The sequence below is a fragment of the Mercenaria mercenaria genome, chromosome 9, assembly GCF_021730395.1.
Source record: "Mercenaria mercenaria strain notata chromosome 9, MADL_Memer_1, whole genome shotgun sequence".
In the NCBI taxonomy this organism is placed as follows: Eukaryota; Metazoa; Mollusca; class Bivalvia; order Venerida; family Veneridae; genus Mercenaria; species Mercenaria mercenaria.
The window spans coordinates 64,659,910-64,682,355 of NC_069369.1; the positions used below are offsets into that span (position 1 = coordinate 64,659,910).

General features: G+C 36.2%; 2 protein-coding genes across 7 annotated transcripts in view; one reads left to right on the top strand and one right to left on the bottom strand.

Annotated features, from left to right (window-relative positions):
- The first annotated feature begins 653 nt into the window (after positions 1-653).
- On the top strand, positions 654-21,838 carry LOC123547306 (N-lysine methyltransferase SMYD2-like). Of its 6 annotated transcripts, none has more exons than XM_045334289.2 (4): positions 654-2,184; positions 19,237-19,709; positions 20,300-20,710; positions 21,397-21,838. In XM_045334289.2, the coding sequence occupies exons 2-4, from the start codon at positions 19,263-19,265 to the stop codon at positions 21,607-21,609; spliced, it is 1,071 nt and encodes a 356-aa protein (XP_045190224.2). In that variant the 5' UTR covers positions 654-2,184; positions 19,237-19,262; the 3' UTR covers positions 21,610-21,838. The 6 variants fall into 6 exon arrangements, with proteins under 6 accessions (XP_045190224.2, XP_045190229.2, XP_045190228.2 ...); XM_045334294.2 differs by lacking the exon at positions 654-2,184 and adding an exon at positions 8,031-8,134 and having other exon boundaries at positions 20,300-20,389; XM_045334293.2 differs by lacking the exon at positions 654-2,184 and adding an exon at positions 8,039-8,134.
- Positions 2,625-22,446, bottom strand: part of LOC123546263 (uncharacterized) — a 35,135-nt gene continuing 15,313 nt past the window's right edge. The window contains exons 8-11 of the mRNA XM_053550612.1: positions 19,314-19,478; positions 7,081-7,788; positions 5,687-6,103; positions 2,625-5,141 (exon numbers count right to left, since the gene is read on the bottom strand). Coding sequence (XP_053406587.1) covers positions 4,944-5,141; positions 5,687-6,103; positions 7,081-7,788; positions 19,314-19,478 — 1,488 coding nt within the window. The 3' untranslated portion in view covers positions 2,625-4,943. The remainder of the gene's footprint in view (positions 5,142-5,686; positions 6,104-7,080; positions 7,789-19,313; positions 19,479-22,446) is intronic.

Genomic DNA, 22,446 nt, shown 5'->3' on the forward strand with positions numbered 1-22,446 from the left:
GTTTTTCTCCTAAATCCTACAAAAACAGTCAGAGGGTGAAATTATGTTCTGCAACTTGCTTAGTATGCCCATAAAAGTTAGGTTCTTGATGCTCTGACCCTACTTATGAGTTACACTTTATACAGTCTGGTATTTTGTCGCTAATATTAGAGCCTTTCTCTGCAGGGAGGCTTTTTTATTTACTCTGTCTTGTCTAACTTGTTTAAAAAAGGGTACGTCTGAGGTCGGCATACCCTAAACGCGTTTAAACCCCCAGTTTTCTCTACGTAGGTTTCTGACCGTTCCAATGTGGTGCCCCTATTTTCAATTTGCTTTTTGTCCGTTTCATATCATATGTTATCATATGTAATATATTGTCTTGTTTGTTGTTGGTGTTTCGTCCTACTTTTCAGTTTGTTTTGCTTTGTCTCTCTGTGTGTTTCTCTACTCAAACCCCATTTTTGTATCTTGCAATAGATTGTACTTGTTGTTGGATTTTTGAAGCAACCCGTATGCTATATCTTTCTACAACAGTTTCTATTTGTTGCAGACATACTTTGCGATACATGTCACTGGCTGTGTTCGCTGTGCTCTGTGCTTCCGGGAAATCTACTCTTACCTTTTTTATTTACTTATTTATTTTTTTTTATTTATTTATTTATTTATTTATTTCGGTTTATTTATTTATTTATTTTGGTAGAAATACTACACTTCCATACGCTAGGTGAATTGTCTGCTCGCAGAAAAATAGTTCGACCGTGGGGAGATTCAAGGTGCAGGTGAATGTGATTCGAAAACATATGCATTATAGGTCACACACCAGTAAATCTTTTTATCCATATAAAACTGATATATTTTTAAAGAGCTACCAAACATAGCTAGACCCATTTCAGAGAACAAATCCTTACCTCATTTTAAAGAGTGATGATAAAACTGATATAACATGGCGGGAAAAGTAGGGGTCATATATCTTTTAAGAGATATTTCTCTTGTCACATTTGCTTACAGTAAAATCACACAAAAAATACACTGCTGTGACTTGGAAGTACTACTCATACTAAAATTGAGTTTCACTTCACCAAATACATCCTCCTCTCCCATTTTTTCTACCAAAATGAAATTTAATTAAAAGCCAGCTTTCATTTAGACCTCTGCGGCCATGCCAAGTGACATAATAGTGTTCAAAAACCTGTCCGCCATTACGCGATAGACCAGATGGCTCCCACGCTGGTTCCTTTACTATAGTTAGGGCTTATACACTTTGTTGCAGAGTTTCTTGCATATTAAGTGCATCCTGCAATATATACTAGTGGCATTTGAGCTGAAAGGATATTGCTACAAGAAGACTGCTTTGGAGTTAATCATCCTCTCTGTTATTTGTCAAAGAAGTTCAATAAGCGCCGGAAAAATTACTCTACGATTGCAAAAGAGTGTCTAGCTCTTAATTTGGCAATAAACCACTTTGCAGTCTATCTAGAATCAGAGATTGTTGAGTCTTTCACTCAAAGAGTTTAATAAGAGTATATTCAACATATCAAGGGCAACGATAATGTTATACCAGATGTCTTATCCAGGATTTGAACCATGCTCTGTGTAGTTTACAAAACTTGATGTTATTTAGTACATATGTTATAATGGTAAATATGATAAAATGAAGCATTCAAATTTTTCATATACATTTGTATTGCGTGTGTTTCATTTATATTATATAGTAAAATTAAAAGAAAGTTTATATAGTAAAATTAAAAGAACGTTTTATTACATAAAATTACATTTTCCTTTAGTTCGGGGGGTGTTATGTGCATATCATTCCCCATTTTGCTTCATTTTATATTTTTTCTATATTGATGACTCATTGTTTACTGTAAAGCATGTCCTAGTTTTGAGACATCACGTATGTCAATAAATCATTTTTTATTCTATGGTTTTCTACAAGGTTCCATCAGCGGAGTGTTTACATCATTTGTTGGTTATTCTTTTTTATCCTAGAATCTTCTTTTTTATTCTTGGTGTTACATGAAATGCTGGAACCTTCCATGGTGCTTTGAATAGGAAACTGCCTGAGGACAGGGCAGAGCCTCAGTAAGATCTTTCTGAAAAACTTTCCTGTATTTCTTGGTAACAAAATATTACCAGTGTTTGGGCATTTAAAATTTTATTGATTTACATTAACATTGTGGGCTTAAAAATATCTTTAAGGAGATGGTTTGTATTCTTTGGATTTGGATTGTGTAAGAAATTAGGAATTAATACTGATTGGAGCTACATTTGACCAGGCCAAGATTTGGATTATCTTATATAGTATAATTGGACTTCAGGACTAGTTAACATTTTCAACGTATTTGCATTGTTACTTTTAACAATAAACTTTGTTATTGTTAATAGTTGTTGGTTTGTTTTTCTGTTACCTTTAGTATTTTAGGTAAGCAGAAATTGTTTTAAACGTAACAAACTACAACAGCTTCTTCCGGTTACAATGTGTACATTCTTAAACTTATGTACATGACTGAAGAACATGTGAAACAGATAGCAGTTTACAAGTTGTTCGATATATGTAAAACATATGCAGCACGACGATGCTTTCATTGGGATTTGTTCACTTAGTATAACTATGTTCCATGTTAGACATATACAAACTATACACGTATTTCTATATATCATTTATTGATAAATAAAGAATTAGCTAACATAATTTCAACAATAACTAATTAAACAACGATTGAACTATTTAAAGGACCAATAAATTCGAGAAACCACAAAAGTACGTCTGGTCTTACGGTTGCACTATACTAATTCAGTTCCTTCTTTATTTTATATAAAGAATTAAATCTTGAGGTCTCATTTTCAGTACTTTGGAGCATTTCAATGATATAAAACATATATATATCAAATAAGTCTAACATGTCTCATTAACCAAAATAAATAAATGATATACAACAGAATTAAAATTGGCCGTTTTCTCCTGAAATCACGTAGCAGTATTATCAATACGTCAAATGCGTAGCCGCCTATTATGTAATGAGTAAATACAGTGCCTCCATTGTCGAACGAGATCTCATTTGGCTTTCACGAGATTTTGGAAGATTTAACTCAAAGTTCTATGAGAATTTCAGATCCGTTTTCTTTTATAGACCTTTGCCAAAAAAAAACAACATTTTTTTAAAAATATTCAGATGTTATGTTACAAAGAAGAAAATATATTTGTTTTGAAAAACTACACCCTCTAAAAATGCTCCTAAGAAATTTCCTTTTTATAAAGTATGCGTATATTGACAGTTTCTCAGTGCAGTTATTACCTGGAAATTCACAATTAATCAACAAAACACATTTCCAAAAATATAACCGCCGCGTCCCTATATGACTAGTTATACCATATTACATCAACAACATGGAACTACGTTTTGAACTACTTCACACATAACGCTGAGTAGTCACTTCCTATTTGGTGTAAACAATCCTCATCATTAAATTAAATTGTGTGCGTTCACGTTGGTCCTGAATAATTATTTTATTTTTATTTCAATTTTCATGAAGCTGTATGATATCTAAATATTATTATGATGTGGTAATATAGAACAGTTTAGTGTTTAATACACATTCCTAAATGAGACCATTACCATTATTAAAACACAACTAACATGAATTCATTTTTATAGAGAAATTTTCTCTGATATTTATCAATACTGACAATACACCACAGGAGTATCTAAATAACGACACTTCACATAACTGGAATTTAAAAAAATGCTGGAAGAATTAATCTTATAAATAAAGTTAAACATAATTAAGAATATATATATATTACCTGTTTTTTCGGACAATAATTGAATAGACACACACTCACACAGTGACTAATATAATTATATTATTGTATTACTAATTAAAGGCTCTGACCTCCAGATAACATGATAACAAAAAACAAAAATCTTTATAAAACAAAGTTCTTAAGAAGTCTTTGAAACTTAGTTACTTATGGAAACATTATCTGAATTAATTGTTTGCACTTTTTTCCATTCAAAATTGAAAAGTGTTCATAACGGCTTTGAACGGGTATCGGAGATAAACTGTATTAATTATAAACCTTTATATTTAACGATCATTAAGTAGATATTCTTCCGTTGCGCACTGGTCAAGAACGCATGCAAAGTTTTATTGCCGAGGTGGCCCGGGTTCGATTCCCGACCAGGGAAATATATGGGTTTTCCTTCTCTTTTTTCTTTCTTTGATTTGGCATTTTTAAGATAGTTTAGAAAAAAACATGTTTCATGTTCTGATGTTCATAATATGACCAAACTTCAGTTTTAAAGAAAGATCATTTTTAGCCAAAATCTAGAGGTAAGTAACAAACAATTGTTGATGATCTTACTTCCCTTTCAGGTGATTTGTGGTATTAAGCTTAGTTATTTTACTTTAACAAAATTTAGTATGCAGGTTATATCATTCAGAGGTACATGTATGTTAGTAAAACAGCTCTCAAAAGGGTGAAATGTTAAGTGTTATACTCGCTACAAGAAAAATGACTAATTATTGACTACTTAAGCTTGTAGTGCCAAACGATTAATGTAAAAACATCATATAACTTCATCGGGACTTTTATATCTATGTCATACCTTACTTTTAAAAACAAAGACAAATATCAAACAGGGAATGCCACGTACCAAAATCGCAGCCTCCCCAAAACGAAACCTACAGCACGCAGACGTGCACACCACAAACACACACACACACACACACACACACACACACGTGCACACACACAAAGCCACCACACGAGGACTAAACGAACAAACAAAGGAACATACACACATACACCCGCACACACACAAAGCCTACCCAAGAGGATTTAAACCTTAATTCATCGTTCTGTCATGTACAGTTTAAAAGAAAAGATGTAGCTGAGTTGGGCACTTTTCTGCGCACAAGGCCATGATAGAAAACGTGTCCATTCCTTATTTCATGACCATTTAAGTATCCAGAACTTTAACTTCTTCCGGGTTGTCTATTCGAATACCAACAGATCCATCACCAAACTGATGCATGACTGGGTTCTTAAGATAGATGTAACTGCCTGGTTTCACTTGAGAGTATCTGAAGAACGGAAAGGGGTTGTCTCCAAGATGGTCAAGATAAAACTCCACCTTACTTCTTTTGTCTTCTGCATCCTGAAAATAGATTACACAGTATTCTGTGAAGAAACGCTGGCAAAATGTATATAAAAACGTCCCTACATTGTGAAAATAATGCATGTTGTGCGCACTCCGTCGAATTTAAGTTTGTGAACAGAAGCAACCAGATTATGGTGTTTGAGACCTAGAAGTCACAGTCCTGTTTCTCTGATTGAAATTTATTTCTCATTGTTAGCTTTGAAGTGATCTTTTCCTTTCGATTTTCTTAGTTTGTTATATTACTTCATTGCCTCTCTGAAAGAGACTATCAATTTGAGTCAGCTATTATTTTGCTTGGCTGCATTCTGTTCTGCAAAGGGATCATTTTATACATTTTGATTTTACATTAGACAAGGAACATATCAATTTCGAACATTCATTTTATATTCATTTTATACTACTTTTCAACATCTTTCAAATCTATTATAATTGCTAAAATTTATAGATTTCAATGAATTATAAAAAAAGTCCTGTGTCGATCTACTTTACTACTCTGTGAAAATGTGGTCTCTTTTTGGTATAGACTTTTTTTGTTTACAAACCTTCAGATACACTCCATGTCTCATGGCATGTTCATGGTATCTGTACATAAACGCCACCAGCACGTACCGTCCCTTAGGAGGTACCAAAAAGGGGAAAAAAGGAAACCAATTCTCTGAGGGGATGTCATCAAAATCTGTCACGATGCGGTGAAGAGGAAAGAGAATTCTCGCAATGCGGATTGCCATTTCCAATGATCCTGCAGGACGTGAAGCCAATAAAAGCGCTTGTTTCAATGTTAGCATTTGATACATTCGTGCAGGCGGCCCTTCGAAATTTTTATTTTCAAGGCAAACAACAGCTGCATTTTGACCATACATAAGTTTAGCATCTCTTATGGTGGGTCTGAAGTGTTCTTCTCTTTCTTGCTTTTTCCTCTCGTGTATCATCATAATCTCCTTTTCTTCTGCGGTCAGTTTCTACAAAAGCAAAACCAGTTACTGGCGTAGAATAAACAGGATGTTGCACAAGCATTAGACGTTTATGTAATTAAGGAAATGTTTGATATAACTTGATAATCCTTTTTTATAATAATTTTAGCAAAATTCGTGGAGGGGTCTTTTAACAGAAGCGTGACGGTGTGTTAACAGGAAGAATACGTGCTGTTAACACACATCTTTAATGCGCGTTCATGGCGATCCTATAACGCATAATTAAACCAAGCAAGTTCGTATCCCCGCCGAATAAGTTGTTTTGTGAATGAGGGGACTATATTTTGAAAGATATCTAATTTCCAGACCGTGCAACGGCTTGATGATTCCTATTTTTACAAAATCAATTAGAAAAGCTCTGACCTATAGTGATCTATAGTTATATTAACTTTCATAAAGATTTATCAATAGGTTACTTTTCACCACCACCCTATAGTGATTTACATTTTTGTAAAGGTTCATGAAGATCCAATAAGATTACTTAGATACAGTCAAAAATCCCTATTTTTACCAAATCAAGGGGAATATGTCTGCTTTTATTTGTTCAAAGGATATGAGCAAAGGTCGTGTGCAAATCAACATTTTTATCAGGTTTTGTAATTCCAGCTGAAATACATTTTGAATTACAACCATTTTCTTTTCTCTACGAAATCAAGGGCAAAACTTTGCTTTTATTGGGTCAAGGGGGGATAATACTGCAAGTGAGCAAAGGTCATATGCTAATTAATAATTATTTGAGGTATCAGTGCCTGCAATGTCAGAGGATTGGTATTTCTTTACAATTTTAACTGGTGACATCTGTAATGATATAATTTTCTGTGCAAGGCAGAATTAAATATATAAAAAATGAGTCATTTTTTCGAATTATTTCCGACTCATACAGGATAAATTCTGCCACATTTGTTTAACCAACGGTCTCACGCGAGTACGACTGGCTGTTATGAAAACCTATATATGATTATTACCTTTACGCAAGTGCCTTTGTGACATGGCCAGTCTTTTATTTGACAGCTTTTCGAACAGTAGAACATTTCTTTGCATCGTGAACATTTCTGATAACACCCGGGTGCTGAACAATAAGCACACGTATCCACACTATCCACTCCACTGAATGAGCAGCTGTCCTTCACAAATACACTGGAGGATTCGCCGTCTTTTTCTGCTTCGCTGCAGTGTTTTGTACCTATAACTGATCCACTACGATGTGTTTCAGCTCTGTTCAAGAATTCCATTTCATTACAAAGATCGTCGGCTTTCTCCGCTCCGCCAGAGTGCTCGCTCACATTTTCCGATTGGACGAAAGATTCGCCGGTTATATCTGTATTTCTGTAGGATTTAATTTTTGACTCTGTAGTTTCGTTTTCAATTTCTACTTCACTTTTCTCTATTCTAGAGTGTTCTACAAGTCTGCCATGATCAGACGTATCGCTACTCTGTTTTCTTCTACTCCTATATCCTTCAACGCTCGCTCCCTTAATTGCGAATTCATGTCTTGCTGCAACTTGATTGCTATTGCTCAAAACACTTTTACAGCTGTGTTTGTGTTTAGTCCAGGCCAATGTCTGGCACGTCTTAGAGCAGTAATATACACTGTGGCATCGGCCGCAACGTTTTAGGTTTGAGTCTGCTTGATGACAGTAGGAGCACTTACGCAAATCCGCCATTCTCACTTTTGTAATGATTCAACACTCAATAAAAGATAATTTTCACAACAAGTAGAAATCTTGAAGGGTAAAACAAAGTATGATTTTCCGAAAATATCTTATCTAATGATACGACCCAAATTGTAACATTAAGAGTCACATGACTATTGATTTTTAAAAAAAAAAACACAATTATCTAATCGATTACATAGATAACAACAAATGATAGTAAATTGTAATGATAAATAAACAATTGACTATTATACACGCTTTAGAATGACAGTTTAACCAGTCAGACCTTAACCCCAATACAGAAAATAATGTCAATAATTTCATCTTGGTGAATGTTAGGAAGGCAACATGTTGGCATCATTAGGTAATTTCTTCAGGATTAGCCCAAAACGGATAAGATTGATATTTCGAAGACAGAAACAGATTAATATATATTTTAGAGGATTTTTTAAAAAAAAATATATATACTGGCTTTAAGGTAGTTCTGCACGTTTGGATCGAAATTTTTTCTACAATGTAGAATTTGATTAAACTGATTTTTCAAAACTTCAGAATATACCTAGAAAATTCAGCAAATAAAAAAGATAGGGTCGTGTGCTTGATTTTTTGCTAGACTGATTTGAAAAATTTAGACTTCAGGCAATATTTCATAATGGGAGTCTATGGGAAAATCAGAACTTTCATAACATTTTTGCGAATAGAATTTTTTCTACAATGTAGATTTTGATGAAACTTCTCACAGTTGTAAATAAACAAATGGTCTATAATTTGGTGAAATATAATGTATAGGTCCGTGTGCTTATTTTTGAGATATTTGACCAAGATTAAAGTGAACCGGACATTTCACGCTAAGTTTAAGACACTTTTTGATTTTTTTAACGCGTCATATGTTTTAATATCATATTTTGACTTTAGAAATATAGCAACAATGCCATTGTAATGAATTTACTCACAGGTTTCGATTAAATCATAGAATTATTTTCATTTCCGTACGCCGAATCAAGGCTTTTTGCTACGTTTTCCGGATAAATGACGTTACGCCTTCACTTCCGGTTTAGTTGGCTTCAGGTCAGATTTTTTAAAAAGAAAATATTTCCATTACTCGGAAAGTCTTATTCCTTGCTTTTGAATTGATTTTAGATTTGATATTTTATAATCACATACTAAGTTAATTTATACATATGCATATATCATGGGGGTGTGGAGCACGACCTTTTGGGTGTATATTTATTTCCTTCTTATTGATTAGGCAATACTGATAATTTAATATCCTAAAAACTCACTAGAATTCAGCATTTGGTTTTTTGAAATATCCAAACTCATCTATGGTACAATTTATTGCAAGGGCACTCTTATATATATTCCTACTCAAAATCTGTTTTCCAGGGCTAATTTGACATTATATAATTTAAACTTAGAGTAACCGAGAATCATATTTTCATTGTTGAAATCCTCTACAACATTGTCTAAAATTAATATGACCATTTTATTCGCTTGACTATACAAAGTATATAGAGAGCTATCCTAATCAAACATTGGTTAAAGTTTTGATCACTTTCATTTTATCTCTGTTATAACTAAATGGTTTTGCTTCAAACTTAAAAAAAGTAGTTATTCCTTATCATCACCAACATCATATGATAAAAGTGCAATAACTCCCAAACCAATATTTCATGAATTATCCGACCTTTTAACTTAGAATTTCAGGTTAAAATTACGGTTCCTTTTCACCTCTGTTGTTACTAAACATATAAGAAGTACAAATAAATACGTGCATATTATCAATGAATACAATTTGTCACGGTCCAGTGGTTTTGCCATTACCCCAAGAGCATTGTATGAAAGAAATGCAGTAAAAAATTTAACTAAAAATGTTTTTTTTTTACAAATCGGCCAACATTTACATGTTTTACCTGCAGAATTACTTAAATCATTAAAACTGGACACGCTCCGGTAATTTTCCAATAAACACCAAATAAATACATTTATCTCGACAAATATTTGTACAAAATATTTTTAGAACTGAACGAAAGATAAAAGAACTGTACGTGTGAGAAGTACAAAGAAAATTTCTGCTGGTAAAGTTTCATTAAAATCAGCCTTTAATTTGTTAAATACTCCATGTAGCGATTGGTTCTACATCAGAATTGTAATATTATGATATAACACGCAAGAATCATACAAAACAAAATCTTTTCTTTCGGCTTAAAGCCTCCACTAGATAATTTTTTGAGGTTGGTATCGCTTTAAGTACATAAGACGTTAATTTACGTTTGTACTTTGCCTATAACAGGTGAAGTAGAGACAGTACCTATTACCCAAGTAAATTCAATAGGGGAGGAGGGGGTGGCTCTGAATTGACCATGTAATAACAATGATTCTTCTTTCTTCTTGTCGTTCGCGACTACACTGTCAGACCAGTAGCCTCGACGAAACTTGTGGTTTGCCGCAGATCCTCAATGCCTCCATACAGTTTCTGGTGGATTGAGGTATCTATCGGCCAAGTCGCAGCTCGCTTCTGGTCATGCCTTTTACATTTCTGAAGTATATGCTCCGCAGTCTGATCTTCTTCACAACATGGACAAGTTGGCGATGATGTCAGTCTGTATATTTTGTACATGTGAGCATTGAGCTTGTTGTGCCCTGAGCGGAGCCTGACCATCATCACTTGTTCAGACCGATCAAGGAGATGAAAAGCATCTTCCTCCATCCTTGGTCTCGTTAGTGCCTTGATGAGGGTGACTTTCTCCTTGTAACTCACAGGTTCTGTTGGTTGTTCTGACTGAGCTCCTAGCTTAGCCAGTTTATCTGCCTCTTCATTGCCTGCAAGTCCACAATGGGATGGAATCCACTGAAGTGCTACTTTGCAGGTTATACTCAGGCTCTGCATTCTCCTGGCTAGCTGCGGAGCTTTATTGTTGATCAGAGCTTCCATGACAGACAGTGCATCTGTGAGAAAGACGACTGAGGAGCTTTCTTCTGCCGAGTCTTCAACCACTGAGACGGCCTTCATGGGTGCTTCAGTCTCTGCCTTGTAATTGCTGCAGTGTTTTCCTGTGGCTGCATGTAGTGTTTCTCTCTTGCCAGATGGGTATTGAATGAAAACTCCTGCTTCTCCATCTTTGACGGCGCATGTGGCTGATCCAGATCTGTATAGACATGAGTCAGTGATTCCGGAGGATAGTCTTCATTGATCATAGCAAGTGTGAGGCTCTTCCGAATGCCTTCATTCTCTTGCATGCTCAGCTCAGTTTTGAACTCTCGGTTGAGTTTCTGTGCCTCATGTACGAAGCTGCTACGTTTGAGCCGATTCTTTGTGTAGCCATCTAGCTTGGCTTTCATGGGATGGTCTTGAAAAGACCTGAACTTCTCTGCTTGAAGCAGAACCTTTGCATGTCTTCTGTCTTGTAACGGCTGTGTGCCTGTTAGCTTCTCCATGAAGGAGATTGGTGTAGACTTTGTAGCACCTGTCATGATCCGCAATGCCTGGTTCTGAACCTTGTCTAAAGCCTGCTGGTTAGTTTTGGCAGTAGTGGACCAGGCAGTTGAGCTATACTCTAAATGGGTTCTAACTGTTCCCTAATATACTGTTTTGAGTATTTGCTCATTTGCCCCCCACGTTGTTCCAGCAAGTTTGCGCATCATGGCAAGCTTCCAACAAGCCTTCCCTTCTAATTGACTAATGTGGGGCTTCCAGGTTAGCCGTTTGTCCAAGGTCACTCCGAGGTATTTTGACTCGTCTGCTTCAATCAGCGAAGTATTTCCCATCTTGATTTTACCCGCCCTCTGCTTTGACGACAGGGAGAATAGTGTGGTGGACGATTCCTCTGTATTGATCGATACACACCAGTCTTCAGCCCAAGCTGAAAGCGATTCCTCTGTATTGATCGATACACACCAATCTTCAGCCCAAGCTGAAAGCTTGTTGATGGCTTCTTGCATCATGTATGTGGCTGTAGTGGCATGTTCTTCCTTACACCATAACACCAGATCGTCAGCGTAGAGAGCAGCCTTAACTCCTTTCGGTAGGTCAGACACCAGATCATTGATGAAAGCAAGAAGAGTGTAGGGGATAAGACTCCGCCTTGTGGGACACCATGACGCAACAGGTTCTAAACTGAATCTTGCTCTCCTGTTGTGGAGGTATGACTTAATCCACTTCAGCATGTGACCTCCTACTCAAGTCCTCATCAGCTTGACGAGGAGTCCATCAGTCCAGACTTTGTCAAACGCCCTCTGCAGATCAATCCATGCTGTAAGCACGACTTTCTGCTCTTGGAAGGCGTCCTCTATCTCTTGCGATAGATAAGTGGTCTGGTCCTCAGTGGAGCGGAATTTTCTGAAGCCATCTTGTTGCGTTGCGAATAGGTTGTTAGTCTCCATGTACCACTTCAGGCGTGCATTCACAATCCTCTCCATGGTCTTTCCAACACAACTGGTTAGGCTGATTGGGCGGTAGCTTGCAGCCTTCTTTGGATCCTTCCCTTTCTTGTGGATGGGGATCATGACTGCCTCTTTCCATATCTGTGGAAGCAGTCCTTGTGTCCAGCTGTAGTTGTAAATTTCCATGAGTTTGCAAATTGCTTCAGTGCCTAGATGGGTCAGCATTTCATTTGTGACTCCATCTGGTCCAGGAGACTTCTTTGTCTTCAAATGCCTAAGAGCTGTCTGTAGCTCATGCAGTTTAAGACCCTGCTTCATGCATTCTGGTGTCACTTGGCTTGGCTGCCTTTCCCTTTTTTCTCTTCGGGCTTCCCTTTGCCGTTCCCTGTTGGGGATGTTGGAAACATCTTTGTAGTTAGAGGCAAAAGTGTTTGCCGCTTGTTTACCCGTCAACATTTCACCATTCTCTTCCAAAGTTACTGAGCCTCTTCCTGTTTCCTCATCGTTCAGCTGTCTCGTCAATCTCCACAGCTTTTGATCATCTCGCTCTAGGTTGAGCGAGGCTGTTTTGTTTCCCCAGCTCTTCCTTTGTGCTTCCCGTTTGTGCCTGAGGAATTTGGCATTGTCTTGCTGTAGAGAGAGATTACTTTCTTGTGAGGGATTGTTTTCTGCTTCCTCCTTGGCTTCTGATAACTTTGCCTGTAGATTCTCCAATTCATCACTCCAGTAGGGCTTATAGTCCTTTCTTGCTCCCCTTGGAATGGCGCTGTAAGAAACCTTAAGTATACTGGCGTTGAAGTCTTTGACAATCCGGTTGATGTCTCTACCTTCCACTCTGATCTCTTTACAGAGCTCATCACTCAGACTTTGGAAAAAGGTCCACCTGGCCTTCTTGTAGTTCCATCTGGGATGTTAGGTGAAGTAGAGGCTATACGGTCCATAGAAAGTTGGACTGGGCGATGGTCGCTACCTCCTAGTTGTTCATTGACTTCCCGCTTGACATGTCCATGTATGTCATCAGTACATAAAGCAAGATCAGGGGTTGATGTTGTTCACCAGCTTCTGGAGTAAAAAGTTGGGGGGTTGTTGATGAGGTTTAACTTGTTATCATCTTGCCAGGTCTCCACTTTCTCTCCACGTTTATCCAGGTGGTCATATCCCCAGCTTTGTGAGTGACTGTTAAAGTCTCCATCAGTGATGAACCTGATTTCATCAGTTGTAACTTTGTCAAGGGACAGAGCTTTGTCACTTGTATATGTTCACAAGTTTCAAACTAAACTCGTTCTTTCTGAGGCTCAGAACTTGGAACTCGGAGTCATCCATATGCGTGTTGGTCTGGACAGCGCTGATGTTGTTCCTGACCAATGTCATGATGCCTCCTTTTCGGCTGCCAATTCTGTCACAGCGGAAACACTGGTATCCTCTGACTTTGAAGGATTTCTCTGGCTGTAGGTGAGTTTCCTAAATGCAACAGACATTGATGTCTTTCTCATGGAGGATATGCTCAAGTTCAGCTTTCTTGTTGAAGACACCCTCCGCATTCCAATGCATCAGCCTGAAAGGTTGATGCGGATTGGTTTTTCTGCTTGGTATGTTCCTCCTTCTTCTCTTTGCATGTTGCGGATTGAAGGAGGGACCCCCAGTAGCTGTGGGTGGACTCTGTCGAGGCTCAGAGCCCGGCACTGAATCCCCCTGGAGGGACCTCAGAGATTCAGCACCACTCTGTTGAATACCGGATGGCTGTGTAGTCATAGCGATATTGCATGGTGCTGTGGTTCGTTAAGAGAGTGCCAATGACCCATAACAATGATTAAATTAGCCCTTCACGTCGGGAAGTTGGCAGTTATTTCCAGAGAACAGGTTTGTACTGGTACAGAATCCAGGAACACTGGGTAGGTTTATTGCCCGCCGTTACATAACTGAAATACTGTTGAAAACGGCGTTAAACACCCCCCCCCCCCCCCCCCACAGCCCCATCCTCAACAAAAAAAACCACAAAACACACACACACACACACATACACACACAACTATAACAAAAAACTGAAAGCTAATTTTAAATACGATCTCCATTCTAAAAATAATGACAATCGTGCTGGTTTATGGTACACGGTCTGTGTACGGGCTTCGACCCTTTGAAGTATTCGCCTTTGACTTCCACGGACTTCCACAGTCGAGAAACCCAATAGGTTAATTAAATGAAAAATACAACTCCCAGGTGATTTTTGCGATAAATATTTGCGCCCAGCCAGCATCTATTTCAGCCTTGGAAAGACGAAAAAGTCACAAGGACTTAGATCTGGTGAATAAGCGAGATGATTGATTTGTACCACTTTTTCATCTCTCAGAAACATTTGAACGATTGCACTTTTGTGAGCCGCAGCGTTGGCATCGATCAATTGGGGACCGCGTAGACCAGTCCTTGGACTCATTTTTTGTATTTTCGTTTAACAGTTTTCAGTACTTTGTCTCTATAAAACTTTCCACTGACTGACTTTCCTGACGGTGTAGGAAGTTATACAACAGTACTCCTTAGATGAACATTATATTACATTTGCGTCATTCCAAAATTGCATTTATTAGACTAGTTAAACAAAACAAAATGACATTTGTATATATAGAGAGTATCGTATCAATTCATGGAAATATTTGACCTTCATGTATTACCCGCTTCTTTATACCCAGTGAATAAAAATGCAGCATAACAGAAACAGTGCACCACGCCGTTATTTCAATACATGAAAAATATACATAGGCTTTAATATTCTGAAATGATTGGTACTTTACATTACAAAAGGCAAAAGGGTTTGGTCAAACGTTACGTCAACGTCAAATATAAGAAGTGGAAACTCCACAGGTGGCTCAACACGACAAAATGAAAATGTTGCAAGCTCGGTTTGATTGAGCCTGTTTATGGACGGTAGTGGAAATGCTTGCTACCGTCCACGGCCTCTAGCCCCGGGTTGAGCAGAACTCAACATTTACATATGTTACAAGTACCAAAAAACAATTAAGAGATATCCGCAGATATGTTCAAGGGGTTGTTCTACAATACCTAATGCTATGAAAGCGGGAGTATTGGAACCACCCAAGCCGAAATGTTCTTGCTGAAAAACCGAGCAATACCAATAACACAACATAAAAGTCGTGCTGAACGATCTTAAAAAGATCGAAATATAACAACTCTTACTTTGTTTTTCTCTACGCGATTCAGCTAGAATATTGATTCTGTAAGGAATGCGTGATGTTTAAATGCATTCAAATTACAAAATCTGCATTCCTTGCAGACTTCTTTTATCATTTAAAATTATTTTATATTGTGATCAAAACTAAATGTCGTGCTCAAACAATTTAAAATCAAGAATCCAAAGAATAATACTCCCATAATACTGAAGAAAAAAACGCATTTTCAAATTTTACTAATGGAAAAAATTAACGTTTAAAAATCAAATTAGAAGACTGCGTCATGTATCAGTTTCATCGCTAATGAAATAATTCCGTGATTGCTGAAATTCAACATAACGTAACCTTTATCTCGGTAGAAATTCAATTTAAACCGAGAAAATAAAACCGTCTGTGCCTCATAAAATTTTTGTTTATAGAACAAAAGGCATTTGTTGTTTCTATGCCGACATAGTTGTAAGATTCTGACGTCTCTAAGGAAATGAGAAATCACAGACAATGTGCTATAATACTGCTATTCTGGAAGAGCTTGTATACAGAAGAAAAGCAGCATGTTGGATCATTGCTCTTTCCTTGCGCTGTGATATACGTTCAGCAAATTACAGTAATTTGTGTCATTGTGTAATTACAAAGTATTGTTGCTTTGCATAGTTATTTCTTTCATTCTTGGGGCCGACTACTCAATCATCGAAATCAAAAAGAAAAATAAATAACGACAATTATGACATAGTCCGTATAAATACGAAATAATATGTGTACACTTCATAAATGACGATAAAAATATAACACCAAGAATGTTTTAATAAGACTGCAATTAGTTACCTTTTTCTAAATAACACAAACTCCAATGACAAGGCGTCTGTCTGTTCAATAAAAAAATCAACAACATTTGTTAAAAAAGGCAAAAGTGATTGACGAAATGAGTACATTACATTTGGATAACTACAAACATCTAGCAAACGAGTAAACATTCTAACAGAGTGGGAAATTATATGTACAAAAGCGGTATAATAAATAATTTATTTAACATATTATGTATTTTTAGACTTACAGAGTAGTATTCAAAGAAACACCATTTAGGAAAATCCCCCGCACATCTCATCCTACTAGTAATTAAATATATAAACAATGGATTTAGCATATCCCTGTGGAATCTTGGGATAACCTTTCAGACAAATATACATTCCTGCTGGCAATGATTCAATCGATTTTGAATAAATCTACATAATTATTCCTGCTTTAATTGTAATGTTTTGTAATGTTCTTTGTCGTATTAAACTGGAACAATATTGTAAAAAATATGTATGTGGGCAAAACAATTTAAAGATTCTATTAGTTTGGCATACTTTTACTTATAGCATGTTGTCCGATCAATTCATGACAGGGAATGTCAGAATACTTCAGAAAATTGTCACACTACACTAAATAGTATTCCCTATATATTCTATATAAAACTGACATTTTTAAAGAGCTATCAAACATAGCTAGACCCATTTCAGAGAACAAATCCTTACCTCATTTTAAAGACTTATTATAAAACTGATATAAAATGAAGAGGAAAGTAGGGGTCATGTATCTTCTAAGAGAGATTTCTCTTGTCACATTTGCTTACTGTAAAATCCCATCAAAATCACACTGCTGTGACCTGGACGTTATACTCATACTAAAATTGAGTTTCACTTCACCAAATACAACCTCCTCTCCCATTTTTTCTACCAAAATGTCAAAAATACATCCACAATGAAATTTAAACAGAAAACAGCTTTAATCTAGACCTCTGTGACCATGCTAAATGAAAAATTAGTGTTCAAAAGCCTGTCCGCCATTACGCGACTAGACCAGATGGCTCCCACGCTGGTTCCTTTACATTAGGCCTTAAAGCATCAGATCTTTTTTTTTTTCATGTTACCTATTTCATATTTGTCAAAATGGCCGACATGCTGGTTTAGGAAATATGTAGAAGAAAAGAATGTATGAGATAAATACTTTCACGCTCTTTTTTATTACAAGTACTTTGAATACCATGACCCTGAAGTATATATCTGACATTAAAACCAACAAAACACGAAAACAAAAGATTTCGTCGTGATAAAAGAAAAGGCAGTTTTTAAAAGACATACAAAATGGTTGTAATTCGATACTGATAATGCGTCATAGAAAAATCAGATATACTAATTAACGGGTTAGTTGTTATAATTCCAATTTTGAAATGCGTTTTCCGAAAACGAATAACTTTTCTTCGGGATATATTTCTGCCTAGAGCGGATGTAAGTATGTTGCACATTACATTATACTTTTAAAGCAACCATAGTAATCGTTTATGTCAAGACAAAACTGTAATGTAATCATATGACGTTTACTAATCAGACTTATTTCAAATTTCGGACAAGATATTCTAGATAGAGGAATATACAGGTGACGTTTTTGAAAGATTCATTTTTGTCAACGCTTGAAAACGTTATGATTCGCTACGGTGATAAATCTTCAATGTAAAGGTTGTGCAATTAAAATAGTGTGTCTGCTTTTCATGGCATCATATTCATTATTCAAGTTCTTAATTTAGTCAAGACAGATTAAGGACAAACCACAAAATAACTTTATTCTTTTGTGTTTCCATGGTTGTATACATATATATGATTATACTTAATGTGCATGTAAAAACTGAGAAATTGATTTGTGGTATACTTGAATATGATGAAATACACAATGAATAAGGTTTATTGTTTTCATTCAGTTTTATTGTATTCATAACATATTCTTTTACAAGAATACAGTGGTACTGATATGAACAAGAACCTTAAAAAGAGGCGCGGTGGTCTAGTGGATTAGGTGTCGCCGCTCAATCCAGGGGTCGTGGGTTCGACCATGACTTCTCATATGACACAAGTACTGGTTTTTCCAGGAAGCGGACTCAAGAGTAGTTACAATCAGCTTGAAGCTTTCATCACAATCGAGCTAAAACAAATTAGTATAAGCTAAAAAAATCTTAAGGTAGCAGGGTACACTTCGAATTTTGGACCCCGTCAATATTTGTAATAATTAGAACTTCGTGATTTTGGACGTCTGTAAATTACAGTGAGATATATTGTAAAACTAACTGTTGTTAGCTTTGTATGAATCGACGAGTCATCTTCGGTGAGAGAAATGCAAATCATTGAAGAGTTCCATGCTAGTTGATTGACACTCGGGTACATTTTTGCTATTTTGTGAAAATACGAGATGGCTAGGCCGACATTCCATTAATATCATGTAGTTAAGTAGGGCCTATTAAACTGAGAAATGCAAATAAATTGGACATTGTTCCTGCAACGGGATCATTGCAGGTTGTCCAAAAAGTGCAAAAAATGATAATTTGGCGTGTTATCTTTAATGGGTGGGGTACAACTTTCGTTTTGATAACTTTCTAAAATCTTGTATGAGAGTCCTGATTTTGTTATTATTTAAAAGCACAAAACATGTACACAATTTATAAAAGTGATTCTGCACATTAGGGAAGTGCAATATTACGACTCGCTACATGTAAGCCTGGCCGGGCCCAAAATGTTCAAATCCAAGTATAACCTGCTACCGAAAAAAGAACTGACGGATTTAGTGGTGTTCAGCCTATAAAGCACAGAAAAAGTAAGCCGTATTGCCTGTAAGAGTTAAGTAATAAGAAGTAATATTTAATGCCAATGCATAATGAATATGCTTACAAATTGACTAAAACCCTAAAAATAATACATGCTTATATCTCTCTTTTATTTAAGTTTGTTCTTTAATATACAAAGGGCACCATAAAAGGTCCAATTTGCAAATACAGATAAGGTTTCCTAATTAAGTTCTTTAACTCGCATTCATAGCAGAAATAAAAAATACTTTAAGCAAACAAAAATACTTGCAATACGTTTTGGCGTTTCAGCATTTCTTCCACAGCTGGTGTCTACAATGTCTAACAAGGATGTGGTTTGTCAACGTTGCTCAAATAATGACGCAAACCTCAGGCAATGTGGCCGCTGTTACGCTGTTTATTACTGCTCCAAGTTGTGTCAGAGTGTCGACTGGCCACACCATAAGGCGATATGTGTAGATAATCGTCAATCGCATAACAAAAACAAAGAAGCTGGCCCTCAGTCGTATAGCAAGGACATGGAAACAAGAAATCTGCCAATTACCAAAGAAAAGACACTTAAATCAACGGATATGCCCTCAACACATAAGGGAAATGGCTCAGCAGGAAAACCAGCGAAGCCAAAAACGATTGGTAAATATCCATGTGAACACTGCAGGTCGCCAGGGGCTTCTAAAAAATGTGCAAGATGTCAAACGGTCGCCTACTGCTCAAGACAGTGTCAAAAAGCAGACTGGACTAATCACAAGTGCAAATGCGAACAGGTATAAATTACATTACATAAAGAAAATGTCTGACAATAACATTTATAGCACTGACAGCTGATGATAACTGACAATCGTTTCACATTTTGGCATCCTAATTTACTCAATAATATGAGTGAATATAAAGATAACATAAATGACTAAGACATCTATGGCATTGGAGAGATGGTCTTATGGAAAATAATAATGTCGACTACTCAACATGCTGTTTGTAGGTTCTTCGACTCGATGTTGTTAGTGATTGCATGTTGTCCCATGAGAACACGAAATCATTTAAATTTTACCACATAAAAGATCGGACTAAGCTGCTACTAAGGGCATGACTGGTGTTGGACATTTTTTACCATTCATGAACAGACTCACTCAAACCGAGTGTGCTTGTATTTTTATTAGATTTCTTAAAACTCGGGTAACAATACCTAAGTATTTATCATATAAATCAAACTATCTAAAGTAAAGCATTTTTACTTTATTTACATTTTCGTCTATTTTTAAGTGATATTTCAACTGTTATCAATCACACGAGTACTATGCTACTTCGCAAAACAGTCCAAGTATGTATTGACTTTCAAAACAAATTTCAATTTCAGAAGAATCTAAAAGAAACTTTAACACTGAAATTGACTGAGGAAGAGGAGCGAATCATCAAAGTCCATCAAGAAAGAGATCTAGAGGCAAAGGTAATGACTTTATACCACGAAATGAGTGCTGGAAATTTCACTTTGACTAAAAATTACACTGCACCGGTTGAACGTTTTTACGAGACACTTTCGTTACAACAAGCACTCAAGAGGGCAAAACGACCAGACGGTTCCCTGATAAAGGCTAAAACATTGGCCGCAGATTTGTATCCTGCTCACGATATTGTCACAGAACTTGGCGATGTCCCAGTCGAAAGAGTGGACATGCTGACTTTCTTACTTCAAAGACGAAAGTATATACTGGTGGCCTTCATGTATAGATATCAAGAAAATGTAATGAGACATGGAATATACATCAAGGTGGGTTCTTAAAGTATGACATTAACGGCACTTCGGAATGAAGTCAGTAACATTACATCATTTACGAAAACCAAATGTTTCATTTTAGTTATTATAACGTGGTATTTAGTTAATGAAAATGGCAAAGAAGTTTCATAAAATACAAATTCTAACCTGGCATTCTGCAATGGACAAAGGTGTCTGGACCTGTTAGGGAGAATTGTGACGTCAATTCTAACGTTAAAATGTAGCAATGACGTCCATTTTTATTTTTACTTCATAGATGAATAAAGTTCAGAATAGTTTCTATCATAAAGTTTTAATGTGCTAATATATAATTTAAATAAACAGCGTCTTCTTGTGTTTTATCGTCTGATTTACCACTGTTCGTCGCCATGATGTTTATATGGCTAACGCCCTTGTGGTTCAGTTCCTGTGCATCTGAACTCTGAACTGTAGTAAAACAGGCGATAAATAACGCGAAGGCCTTGATTACTTGCTGAACAACATTGATCTCGACAATAACCCACGAGTAACATATTTCCAGTTGGTAAACCTTCCGTAACAACATGCATTCATCATATAAACAAGACTCTGACACAGAATTTCTTTGATGCTAGTGGAAAGATATTAACCTATTACCGAAAAAAACTAATTACTAATTGATAATTATCCAACCTGTAGGTATTTCGTGTTAACTGTTTCAGGATGCCAAAGACGAAGAGAGTAAAGTAGAATTTTATCTGGACCAATATCACGATGATCCCTCTCCTTTCTTCAGATACTCACAAATTAAACCCGGTGGTTACATATGTCTTAAAAATCCAGTGATACACCATTTCCTAGACAGGACATATGGTTTTCGAGTAAATAACCCGGATGAAGTAAAAGTTTTGGAAATGCAAATAGACAGAAAATAACAAATGTGGTTGTTGATATTAGCTGTTAGCAAACGGCTAAATGGAATTTTTATACCGTTATGTAATATTTCAGTAACAGTGACAGTACGTTTATGATAGAAATTATTTCAACATATTTTTGTAAGTAATGTATATAAATAAGATAAGGTGCAATTTCATTGGTGTGACCTTTTCTTTAGTAAAATATTTGCAAATATTGTATGTCAATAAAACCAGATTATCAAGTCTTGGTTGTATCATTCTTATCATCATTTATAGTTGCTTGTTTTATAGTTAACCTTACCAAAGATTTTGTACCAGTACTTACCTGTTCTCCTCGAGTAAATGCCAACTTGTCCACAAAATTCAGCGATGGTGGACGAAATGACGTCAGACACAATGTCTTTATTAAATCGTCAAGGAGAACATACGCCTTGCCAGGGGAACACCTCACGAACTCGTGATGTGATTGGTACATAATTACACGCTGTTCCTACATGTTTTTATCTTATTATTACTACTAGTAATAATAGTAATAGTACTAGTAGTAGTAGTAGTAGTAGTAGTAGTACTAGTAGTTGTAGTAATAGTAGTTACTGTAGTAGTTGTTGTTGTCGTAGAAGTAGTAGTAGTAGTAGTAGTAGTAGTTGATGTAGCAGTAGTAGTAGTAGTAGTAGTAGTAGTAGTAGTGTCCACAACCTACTACTAGTAGTAGCAATAGTTGAGGTAGTAGTAGTAGTGTCCATAATCCCGTGTTTTGGAAAGAAGTAACTGAAAGTACTGATTCTAAGCCCTAGAAAATACTGCCTTGGTGAAAGAAAAACGTTGATCAAAAGTTAATGTCGCTGGATCAAAAAA

Bases quoted from the DNA above. Each gene is read 5' to 3' on its own strand.
- LOC123547306 (XM_045334293.2), top strand. The intron at 19,710-20,299 runs GTATAAATTACA...TTTCAATTTCAG, and splicing joins ACAAGTGCAAATGCGAACAG to AAGAATCTAAAAGAAACTTT. The intron at 20,711-21,396 runs GTGGGTTCTTAA...TAACTGTTTCAG, and splicing joins GACATGGAATATACATCAAG to GATGCCAAAGACGAAGAGAG.